Below are 12,165 nucleotides of genomic sequence, written 5' to 3'. Positions count from 1 at the left end.
GAAATGGGATGGGTCGTCAAGAAAGAACACTGTTTAAGAACATGGGAATGATACTGGTGTCTGGTTTAGGATGACGTGGCAGGAACAAGCAACATGATTGGTGGCACGTTAAGACAAGACAACCATGAAAGGTACTAACCGCTTGTGAGCTGTCATAACATGCGGCGTCCCATGATCCCACGAACGAATCATCCCCTCCCTCTGATCATGAAATGATACATCACAGGGTCCAAATTGCTTTCTACGTTTCGTTTTGGGTCCCATCTTATTTCCTCATTTGCTCCTATATTTGTAGGCTACTAAATATATTTTTGACAAAATAAAAAATAATAATATATTATTAAAAAAAACATATTCTTTAACCCTTTTTTTTTTTTTGAGCAAAGGCAAACTTACTGCATTTCATTCATAAACAGAGAGTACAAGCTAGTAGGAACATCATAAAAGACATGGGGGCTAGGATTAGATAGAGCAGCTCTAGCAATGTTATGAGCCACACTATTTGCTTGCCTCCTAACAAACGACACTACATAGTCGGGGTTACTTATCAAGAGAGTTTTACATTCCGAAACTAAATCACCAATTTCATTGAGTGGATGATTAGTATTTCCTAGTAAATCAACCAAAAGTTTGCTATCTGTTTCAAAAGCAACATTGCGTAGGTCTTTGGAGATTGCCATTCTGAGGGATTCCAAAAAACCTATAGCCTCAGCTTCTAGGACGGTGGTCGACAAGATTTTGAAATCAGACTTACCAAAGAGAAGATGGCCGGAAGAGTCTCGAAAGCAAAAGCCATAGCACATTACCGAGTTGCCATTGAGAAGAGCCGCATCAACATTACACTTGATTGAGCCATGGGGAGGCTTTTCCCATGTAGGGGGTTGATCATCATGATGCGCCGGGTGCTTTGCTTTTTGAACACAACTCCATTCATGAAGAGCGTCCTGGGCACGAGTGACAGTGAGAATTGGAGTAGTGTCGTTGTCATCCCAAAGTAACAGGTTGCGACTCCTCCACAAACTCCAAAGGGTCATAGCTACTAGTTGCCTTTGTTGATCCTGGAGTTTGCTAAATAAGTCAAAAAGCATTTGTTGGAAAGAATCTGCCCTGTGTAGTAACTCTTGAATAATGCCACCTATGCCAAGGAGGTTCCAGCAAGCCATTGCTTTATGACAGACAAAGAATAAGTGCATGTGAGATTCAGCTAGGAGATCGCATGATACACAGGTTTCGGAACAAGGGACGCCTCACTTGGAAAGATTATCTCGTGTAGGAAGACAATGATGAGCTGCACGCCATAGGAAGGCCCGGACTCTTGGGGGAACATGGAGGTGCCAAAGGAGCTGCCATTGTATCGAGTTGGGCAGCGGTAAAGAATCACTAAGGAGGTCGATGCAAATGCGATAAGCCGATTTAACTGAGTAAGATCCATCGACCGTAGCCTTCCATATACATGAGTCTTCACTTCGTCTATTAAAGAGTGGTGTAGATAAAATTGCAGCAGCATCACCGGGATTAAATAAAGAATGAACGAGGCCATGGTTCCAAGAAGATAGATCCGGTAGCATCAGATAATTAACAGTTAAGTCCTCATAATTATGTGGAGGAGGAGTGGATGGCTTAAGGGACGGAAGGTCACGCACCCAAGGCATGCTCCACACTTTGATTTTAGAACCATCTCCAATTTTCCATCTATGGCCTAAGGTAAGTAAATGTTGAGTACTCCAAAGACTTCTCCATGTATAGCTTGGATTATGACCGAGAGGGGCATCCAAGAAATCCCTTCGCGGGAAATATTTAGCTTTGAGGATTCGGGTAAGTAGAGAAGACGAGTCTGAAAGGAGTTTCCAACTTTGCTTACCAAGCATGGACAAATTGAAAGCTTCCATGTTTCGAAAGCCGAGTCCACCCAAACTTTTGTGTAGAGTTAACTTGTCCCAACGCATCCAGTTAATTCCACGACTACCGTTCTTTTTCGAACCCCAATAAAAGGAGTTCATGATTTTTTCGATCTCATCACAGAGGGAGGTGGGAAGAAGAAAAGCGCCCATACAGTAAGAAGGAATGGCCTGGGCAACTGATTTAATCAAGACTTCCTTCCCGGCACGTGAAAGAGATCTAGCACTCCATGCTTTGCAATTTTTCCAAATACGATCCTTAAGATAAGAAAAGATTGCCTTCTTGCTACGACCAACCATAGAAGGAAGTCCTAGATACTTCCCAGAGCCAATAGTATTAGAGACACCAAGAAGAGATGAAATGTTTGTAATGACACTAGAGTCCGTATTTGCACTGAAGGCTATAGCAGATTTACCATAATTAATACCTTGCCCTGATGCGGATTCATAATAAGAGAGAACTTCCTTTAGGCTTTGCGTTTCAGCGATTATTGCTTTGCAGAAAAGGAAGCTATCGTCAGCAAATAAAAGGTGACTAACTCGTGGAGCAGTGCGACATACACGAGAACCGTGCAATTTACCATAAAGCTCATAGTTTTTGATAATGGAGGAGAGTCCCTCGGCACATAAGATATAGAGATAAGGAGAGAGTGGGCATCCTTGGCGTAGACCACGTTGAGGATTGATAGGACCAATACGATCTCCATTAAGAATAACATGATATTCGACAGAGGTAACACACATCATCATCCAAGAAATCCATTTAGAATTAAACCCCATTTTTGTAAGAATAGCTTCAAGATAGGACCAACTTACACTGTCAAAGGCTTTAGAGATGTCTAACTTCAAAGCTACTTCCCCAGTTTTGCCTTTCCTTTTACAACGCATATAATGGAGAATCTCAAAAGCCGTTAAAGCATTATCCATGATGGAGCGAGAATGAACAAAGGCTGCCTGCTCAGGAGAAATCCATTTGTTGATGAGAGGACGGAGGCGGTTGGCGAGGACCTTAGAGATAGTTTTATATAGCACATTACACAAGGATATAGGGCGGAGGTCCTTCATAGTCTCAGGGGTGTCAACCTTGGGAGCAAGAACAATATTTGTGGCGTTGAGTTCCATGGGCAAGGAGCTAGACTCCAGCCAAGATAGAGCTGAGGTAAATAAATCATCGTGAATTTCATTCCAAAATTTTTGGTAAAAAGCCGGATTAAGTCCGTCAGGGCCCGGAGACTTATCTGGATGCATGCTAAAAATGGCATCTTTGAATTCAGCTTCAGAGAAAGGTTGAGTGAGTAGAACATTATCATCTTCTGTTACCCTTGATTGAACCGAGGAGATGATGTGTTGGTGGTCACCATGCTGCGAAGAGAAGATGGAGGTGAAGTAATCACGCACAAGGGCACAAAGGTCGTCTTGCGATGTGATCCAGTTACCAGAAGAATCACGCAGCTGTTTTATAGTATTTTTCCTTTTCCTGGCCGAGGCAGCAGCATGGAAGAATTTACTATTAGTGTCTCCGTCCGCTAACCAATAGATTTTAGATCGCTGACGCCAATAAGATTCCTCCTGAAGAATTAAAGAAGCAAGAGATTTCTGCATACCTTCCAACTGGGGGTCGCTACCATCAAGCATGACCTTACGAATCTCGTCGATTTTGTCACGTTGTTTCTTTATTAAATGTCTGTAATTTGGTGCGGCTTCTCGGCTCCAAGTGGATATATCTTCCACACAGTAATTTATTTTTGAAATAATGTGAGAGGAAGGATAGAAACCCCAGTTTTGTTTAACAAGTGGATATATTCTTTAACCCTTCTTAAAAAAGAAATAAAACTTTTTTAACCCTAATTAAATATAGAAATACTCTCTTGTCCCATAAGTCCTAGTTCAACTGGCAAAAATGCCGAAATTGTTAGGCCGGACGTCATGACCGAGGTTCGAACCCTGGTACCTCCACTTTGTGTGTGTGAGTTTATGATGGCATTGTCATCTCGTCTATCTACCCAAAAAAAAATATAGAAATACTCTCTTGTCCCGTAAGCTTAACTTAGTTGGTAAATACAAATACAATGTCCTCGTGAGCTTAGCTCAGTTGGTATGGACAATGCATAATATATGTAAGGTCTGGGGTTCGAACCCCGGTCACCACCCAAAAAATAAAAGTTGGTAAGGACAATGCATTATGTATGTATATGTAAGGATTGAGGTAGAGACAATGCATTATACATGTAGGGGTTGATGTTCGAACCTTGGACATCCCACTTATATATAGACAATGCATTATACATGTAGGGGTTGATGTTCGAACCTTGAACATCCTACTTATGTATACATCTTAAAAAGTGAATTTATAGTCACTAAACTACTTGACAAAAAATAGAAATACTTCTTTCAGTCACTATTATAAACAAAAATATTTTTTTTGATCTTATTGAATAGTTGATACATCTAGTATTTATTATAGATTAAATTAGTTAAGATAGGAAATTTGAAAAATAAATTTTTGTTTATAATAGTATTTGATATTATTGAAAATAACAATTAGCAAGTCCAAAGAACACTTAAAGAAGAAGAAAACAACAAATCCAAACAAAGAATAATATATTTGATAAACAAAAGAAAACAAACTTCTGCAAATACCAACATCTCCTACACTAACCTACATTGGAAAGAAAACAAGGAACGACACCAATGACATTGCCTCAGGATCAGCCAATAGGCAGAGGCAACCCAACCCAACCCAAGGACGCCCCACTATCAATCCCCTATATGCCCCCCTCCCACACACACACACACACACAAAGGTCATGCTCCACACCCCACTCATTAAAGGAGCAAGGACGACATTGTTTTTCCTAAGAAATCATTCTCTATAAAAAAGTTTAACTCGTTCCACTAGTTGCTCCTATGAAGTTATCTTACCAAAGAAAGATGATATCATTATGAGATTTTTAGAAGGACCACACAAAAACATGCAAATCAAAAAACAGACCAAACCAATCTCTACAACCAACCTCTGGACCTTAAAAAAACCTCCCAACCTAACCACCTAAAATGACTACATGGAAGCACCACAAAATGCATAGGAGATGCCACTAGGATCAGCAATCACTTTACACTCAAGTAGATATATGCCACATCAGAATCATATTATGCAGAAGTTACCAAGAAAAAACAATAACCTTAAAGGGTCAATAATTCAACATCATGAAAAAAATACTAGCCTCCCCAGTAGTTCTCCTATCCACGTTAGTAGTGCACCCACCAGTGAGGACCGAATTAACTGACCTAACTGAATAACACTTGGTATGGTTGTTTTCATACTTGTTAATCATTTGTTCAACACTTCAACCCCAATTACTTGGCTATATTCATCTTTTTTGTTTTTGGTCTTATTATATTCATCTTTTTTAATTTTAGCCTAATTGACATTCTAACTTATATCCATAAAAATAATGGATTGCTGACTAATAAAAATTTATTTTTAGCGTCATGATATTTTTTTGAGGAAAGCATAATGATATTTTAGCGTCTACGCATAAAGATCATGAAAAATTAAGCATCAAAATTAATTTTTCCTGCCTAATTGAAATTTCAGATTCTATTCATTAAGATCATGGATAGTTTCTTCTTCTTTCTTCTTCTTCAAAAAAGATCATGGATAGTTTTTTTTTTTTTTTTTAAAAGAAAAGATCATGGATAGTTAAGCGAATAAAATTATTCGTTTTAGTCTAATTGCATATTGGCTTATGTCCATGAGATCATGGATAATTAAACCATCAAACTTTATTATTTTTTAGTTTACTTGACATTTTAGTTTATCTCCATAAAGAAAATGGAAGCTTAATTAACTATTTTTTAGCTGATATATTTAACATTTAATATTCTTTTTTACAACAATTTTTGGTTTTTTTTCGTTTTTCGCAAGTCGTCAGTGTTGTAAAGACCTTTGAGCTTGCGAGAGAATATTAGAGATGTAAAAATTAGTTAATATTAAATAAGAGTCAATTGTTCTAATTGACCCCCAATGATACTCCTTAATGTAATTAGATTTTTCATTATACTTCTATATTTTCTATACTTTTCTCTCATCTATAAGTTCTATCAAGAATTGAAATAGGGCTACCTTAAAATTTATATACGTCTTTAAGACTTTGGATTGACATATATTGCGCTGATCTCTTAGAGGCTCTGATTATTAGTCTAGCCCCTATTGTTGCTCCTAATACTTTATGAAAGACAGATTTTAAATAGAATCAGAGCGATTAATATGTAAGTTTACATGCTAGTTTTCTTTATCATATAATTTCCCCTACTCTAGGGAAGCTCTCAATTGATAAGAATATTTATTTGCTAAGAGAAAAATCTAGATAGAAATGTTTCTCGATTAAGTATATATTAAGCATGTGAAGAAGTCAAGTCACTCTTTCATCATGTTAAACGAGTTTAGATCAACTGTCCTACTCGAAAAAGATGCATAAATTCTAATGTAGCTTAAAGTTAGATGTCACCAAGTCGAAATTCAAAAGGCAATTGCAAAGATAATGTTTCCTAGTAGTTTACATAACAAGGGAAAATCTATGAAATAGACATATCAACTTTTTACATAATAATAGCTATTGACTAAAGCTTTTTTGAAGAGAACCAAAATTCAAGATTGTATATAATTTTCTAAAGGAAGAGAAAATTCAATGTTAAAGCTAGTGCTACACTTTACATCACTATTACTGATAGTGTCCGTCTTCCTAACATATTGACAGTATCTTTGTCTTCCCTAATCCACCAATGTTAAAGCTAGTGTTACACTTCGCACCATTATTTTCTAAATCTGCATTGCCTCTCTGCATCATAGCCACAAATTCATTGTAGTCTATTTTTCCATCCTGAAATGGTAAAACAATGAACAACCAAAATCATCAAAAGATGCATGAGATTTGAAAAGGCATAGTTAGAATATTACATATATCTTTTTGATATAAAATATTGGAGAAGGAGAATATATTATTAGTTAAAACTATGCTAATTACTATTTTACAACTTGTCCTGAAAAATTAGACTCGTTTCTTGAGGTTACAAAGTCAAACTCTTGCCAGTGAGCTGACACCTTATGAATAGAAGATTCAATGTACTTTTCATTCAATTGTTGGAAAATGGAAACACATAACATTGTAATATGTATACTCACATTATTTTGATCAGCTTCTCGGATCATTTCCTCAAAATGGACATCCTTCATGCCAAACTCTTTACAAACTTGTTGAAGCTCGTCTTGAGTGATGTATCCATTTCCATCTTTATCAAAATATGAGAAAGCTGCAACTAAATGATCTTCCTTGTCAACTTTGTTTAAATGCAATGTTGCAGCTATGAATTCTCCATAGTCAATCATGCCATTGTTATCAATATCTGCCTACAATAAGTAACAAAATTGGGACAAAAGGATTATTATAATAATAATAATAATAATGTTGTTGTTGTGTAACATTTAGGGAATTGACGATGATTTTTGAATTAATACTTACAGCTTGCATTAGATCAAAAATTTCAGATTCAGTGAGAATGGCGCCAAACTTTTTCAGTCCAACCTTGAGTTTTTCGAAAGTAATTTGACCAGTATTGTCTGTATCTATCATCTTAAACGATTCTTTCAACCCAGAAATTTCTTCTTCAGAAAGATTTTTTGCAATAACCTGTATGGAAGATATGGGAAACATTACAAGTGCGCAATTTGAAGATTAACATATTCAACTTTGCTAATAAGATTCAATAGATAGCAAGATTCAATAGATAGCAATCTACTAGTATTGTAAAAAATAGAAAATATATACTCTCAGTGTGACAGATAGTCATGTGATAGAAAAGGTACTAACTCTAAGAGCCATTTTCTTGAGCTTGTTCATAGCAGAAAATTGCTTTAGACGACTCAAAGTTGCAGAATCAAGAGGCATGTCTGGAGCAACTCCATCAACCTGAATCCAAGGGTGACCTACGAAGATTGGAACATCATTCACAATTTAGTAATAAAAATTCATGTTCTGCATAATTAAACAATTGCAATAGCTGAAGATGCAAAAACCATAAACAATTAAAAGCACTAGAATAAAGAAAATATGAATGTAGAAATATGAAATATGTTTCACTAATATCATAATTTAAAAAAGATAAAGAAAAAGCAGTGGTGAAACTTACGTAGAACTTCATGTGCAGTAATTCGTGTTTTAGGATCTCTATCAAGCATCTTCTTAACCAAGTCTTTGGCACTTTCAGATATACTTGGCCAAGGATCGGAACAGAAATCAACTTCACCATGTAAAACCTCATCAAATATCTCTTGATCCAATTCTATTACCAAAGAACATAATCAAAATCCTCTATTATTATATGAAACAAAAAAGGGAATAGAAATGAAACAAAAAGAAAAGATCGTGAAGATATCTTACCACCATAAAAGGGAGGTGTTCCACATAAGAGAATGTATATGATCACACCTGCACTCCACACATCAGCTTCTGGCCCATAACACTCTCCTATAACTTCAGGTGCAACATAATAAGCACTTCCGACAAAATCACTAAATTTTTCCCCTGCAAAAGAAGATCGTTAGTCACAAAACTATACATGATCATTACACCAATAGTAGGTATAATAAAAAAAAGAAGACGGGTATCCGTGCTTATTCCATGAGTGGTTCACCACTCTTTTGGATTGTATTAACATCTAGGCGCTTTGAGCTTTTGTGTTGTTTTTAGAGATTCATATAGGCTTGACAAGCTGGTTAATAACTTCTGTTTTTTAGTTTTATCATTGTAGAGAAATTAAATTATACCTTTTTTAAAAAAATTGTATCTCGCTTTAATCCATCCTTATTCATCCTAATTTGCCTACCAGATTGTATTAACATCTAGATTGCATCCTAATTTGTCTACCAAATGTCTAATTCCGAAGGTGTTTAGAGTCTAATATTGAATGAGATAAGCATAAAGTCGCTCCTTCTAAAGGGTTAACCCAACTTTTAAGTATAACTACTTCTAAAGTCACTAACCCAAATTTTATGAATAACTACTTATAAATTCACACATATGATTGAGTATAGTTTGTTGATAGTATAAGGCATTTTACTGGAAAAAAAGTAATTAAACTTCGATTAAATATAAGTTGCAAGAAAACGAACTTTGAAGCTCACAAAAGAACCATGGTTAGAGATTGGTATAATTTGGAGAAGGGGATTGTTTCCAAACCTGGTTTGAAGAAAATGGACAGTCCAAAATCAATTGCCTTAAGAGTTGAATCTTCATCTCCATCAACAAATAGGAAATTTTCAGGCTTAAGATCACGATGCATAACTCCACGTGAGTGGCAAGCCTCAACAACATTGACAATCGTTCTTGCTAGTTTAGCAGCCTTTCTCTCGGTGTAATGTCTCCTTTCCACAATCCTATCGAACAACTCACCTCCTTCGCATAATTCCATGACAATATAAACAACAACGGGATCTTCATAAGCTCCTTTTATTGATATCACACTCGGAATCCCAAGCAGGTGATGCATTATTTCAATCTCCCTCCTCACATCCTCTATATCATTCTCTCTAAACAATTTTACTTTTGGGATTGCTTTGCATGCGTATGTCTTCCCGGTTGATTTCTCCAAACAAAGTGAAGTAGTTCCAAACTTTCCTTTCCCAAGTTCATCTCCTAACTTATAGAATTCCCTAAAAGGACCATTGTTTGTCAACAAAACCGATTCTGCTCGAAGACCTGCACTTTTTGGTGTTACCCTCCTAATATTAATATTTTTCAACATCATTGTTTTTGCAGCGGATTTTGTTGGTGTATCTTTTTCCTTCAACTGCGTAACTGGTTCTGCATCTTCTTGTGATGTGCTAGTTTGTTTGTCTGAAGCAGTATTAGACTGAAGTGGCTTAACGTCTTTGTTCTCAATTTTGTGAACATGTGGTGGGTTTTGTTGATTGGTTTGTGAAGAATTTGTGTTTTGAGAAACTGAAATTTGTGTTTGGTTGATTGGATATGACCATGGCCACCAAAATGAAGCTTGAAAACTTTCATGTTCATAGGTTCTTCTAGGTCCAACACAATTGTTTCCCATGTTGTGTTTCTTCTATGAATCAAAGAAACAAGTTTCTAAATTCTGCAGAGAAAAGGTTTGTATTTAAGGTCATGAATCATCATGAATGTGACAACTCAGAACATGATGTAGTGTGAGTAAAGATGGAAAGTAAAAATATGTTGAGATATGAAAAAATGCGAAATTTGCTGAGAGAAAGAAACCCATTATGGAAACTATGATAAATGGTTTGATTTGATTTTGATTTTGAAGGTGTCAATGTGTGTGCAAAATGTAGTAATTACAAGTTGCAAAGTTTTATAATTAGAAGAAAAATTCTTGATTGTATGAGGAAATACGAAGGAAATTAATGAATGAGCAATGATATTAGAGGAGAGAATGTTTCAAAAACGCGTACGAGGAAATCCAACGGCAATGGAGGAATGAGTAAATCTAGAATGGACGTTCCAGATTTTGTAATTTTACAAACAGGAATGGTTCAGATTCTGCCAATACAATTCATCCGCCGGCTTTGCCGGTTATTTATTTCTTTTTAATCAATCAATTACAGTATATACTACTCCCTCCGTTTCAAAATGAGTGTCGCTTTAGCCAAAAAAATTTGTTTCAAAATGAGTGTCGCTTTCAGTTTCCAATGCAATAATAACTTTTTCTTTTCAATTGTACCCTCCAATTAATACCCTGCACACTACTTCCAAAGTATTACTTTTAAAACTAACCAATAGTTAATAAGGATAATTTGGTAAAATAACCATTCTCTTTCTCTTAATCATTGCATTTCTTAATATGTGTGCAAACACCTAAAGCGACACTCATTTTGAAACGGAGGGAGTATCAAATTGAATACACAGCTGTGTCTTTTTTTACCTAATCAAATATTTTAATTTTAATTTCAAATCAAAAATCTCCTATTACTTAAAGTTAACCCTTAAGCAATATTTTGCCCTAGATTTACCCTAATTTCTTTGCTTAATTTTACTATATTAACTTTATCTCTTCTATTATCTCTTATTACTTAAAGTTAACCCGTAAGCAATATTTTGCTATAGATATACCATAATTTCTCTGCTTAATTTTACTATATTAACCCTATCTCTTCTATTATCTCTTATCTCTTATTACTTAAAGTTAACCCGTAAGCAATATTTTGCACTAGATTTACCCTAATTTCTCTACTTAATTTTACTATATTAACCCTATCTCTTCTATCATCTCTTATTACTTAAAGTTAACCCGTAAGCAATATTTTGCCCTAGATTTACCCTAATTTCTCTGCTTAATTTTACTATATTAACTCTATCTCTTCTATTATCTCCTATTACTTAAAGTTAATCCGTAAGCAATATTTTGCCCTATATTTACCCTAATTTCTCTGCTTGATTTTACTATATTAACCCTATCTCTTCTATTATCCCTTATCTCTTATTACCTAAAGTTAAGCCGTAAGCAATATTTTGCCCTAGATTTACCCTAATTTCTATGCTTAATTTTACTATATTAACCCTATCTCTTCTATTATCTCTAATTACTTAAATTAACCCGTAAGCAATATTTTGCCCTAAATTTACTCTAATTTCTCTGCTTAATTTTACTATATTAACCCTATCTCTTCTATTATCTCTTATCTCTTATTACTTAAAGTTAACCTGTAAGCAATATTTTGCCCTAGATTTACCCTAATTTCTCTGCTTAATTTTACTATATTAACCCTATCTCTTATTAATAAAGCTTAACCCGTCTCGCTATTACTTAAGGCTTAACCCGTCTCGCTATTATTTTAGTCAAATTATGTTCCTAATTTCAATGATAATCGCATTTATTGTTCATTCCAATTAAAAGATCAAAATCTTTGTCGGGTCGATGTCATGTTACAATATCAAGGTCGATGTCGATGTCATGGACATAATATGATATGGTACAATACCAATATCTATGATAATTAATATTATGAATTTAATTGGAACAATTATGACATTCAACTAAACTATTTTGTTAATGTTACTGTCAAATATTACCTTCGATATGACCCGTGCGATAGCACGGGTCGATGGTCTAGTAAAATAAAAAATAATTACAAGTAATTTTAGACATTGTCAATGTATGTCCCACCATGACTTTCACAACATCAACGTTGCAAATTCAAAGATATGAGTACTCCGAATACTTAAATACAATCATTTTT

The 12,165-nt window shown here is 35.2% G+C and overlaps 2 protein-coding genes across 2 annotated transcripts; both read right to left on the bottom strand.

Moving 5' to 3' along the window:
- Positions 1 to 392: 392 nt before the first annotated feature.
- On the bottom strand, positions 393 to 1,163 carry LOC146910899 (uncharacterized). Its single transcript, XM_085729480.1, has one exon. It carries the CDS (start codon positions 1,161 to 1,163, stop codon positions 393 to 395), a length of 771 nt encoding a protein of 256 aa, XP_085585606.1.
- Positions 1,164 to 6,419: 5,256 nt separating this feature from the next.
- Positions 6,420 to 10,321, bottom strand: LOC146910898 (calcium-dependent protein kinase 26-like). Its single transcript, XM_085724507.1, has 7 exons — positions 9,137 to 10,321; positions 8,339 to 8,482; positions 8,088 to 8,240; positions 7,769 to 7,884; positions 7,421 to 7,588; positions 7,084 to 7,308; positions 6,420 to 6,781 (listed from the first exon to the last, which is right to left on the bottom strand). Exons 1-7 carry the CDS (start codon positions 10,002 to 10,004, stop codon positions 6,644 to 6,646), a joined length of 1,812 nt encoding a protein of 603 aa, XP_085580633.1. The 5' UTR covers positions 10,005 to 10,321; the 3' UTR covers positions 6,420 to 6,643.
- Positions 10,322 to 12,165: the final 1,844 nt, after the last annotated feature.

This window comes from Medicago sativa, chromosome 7, assembly GCF_051527215.1.
Source record: "Medicago sativa cultivar Bolivia chromosome 7, Bolivia_mono, whole genome shotgun sequence".
In the NCBI taxonomy this organism is placed as follows: domain Eukaryota; kingdom Viridiplantae; phylum Streptophyta; class Magnoliopsida; order Fabales; family Fabaceae; genus Medicago; species Medicago sativa.
This window is presented reverse-complemented; position numbering and strand designations above follow the sequence as displayed.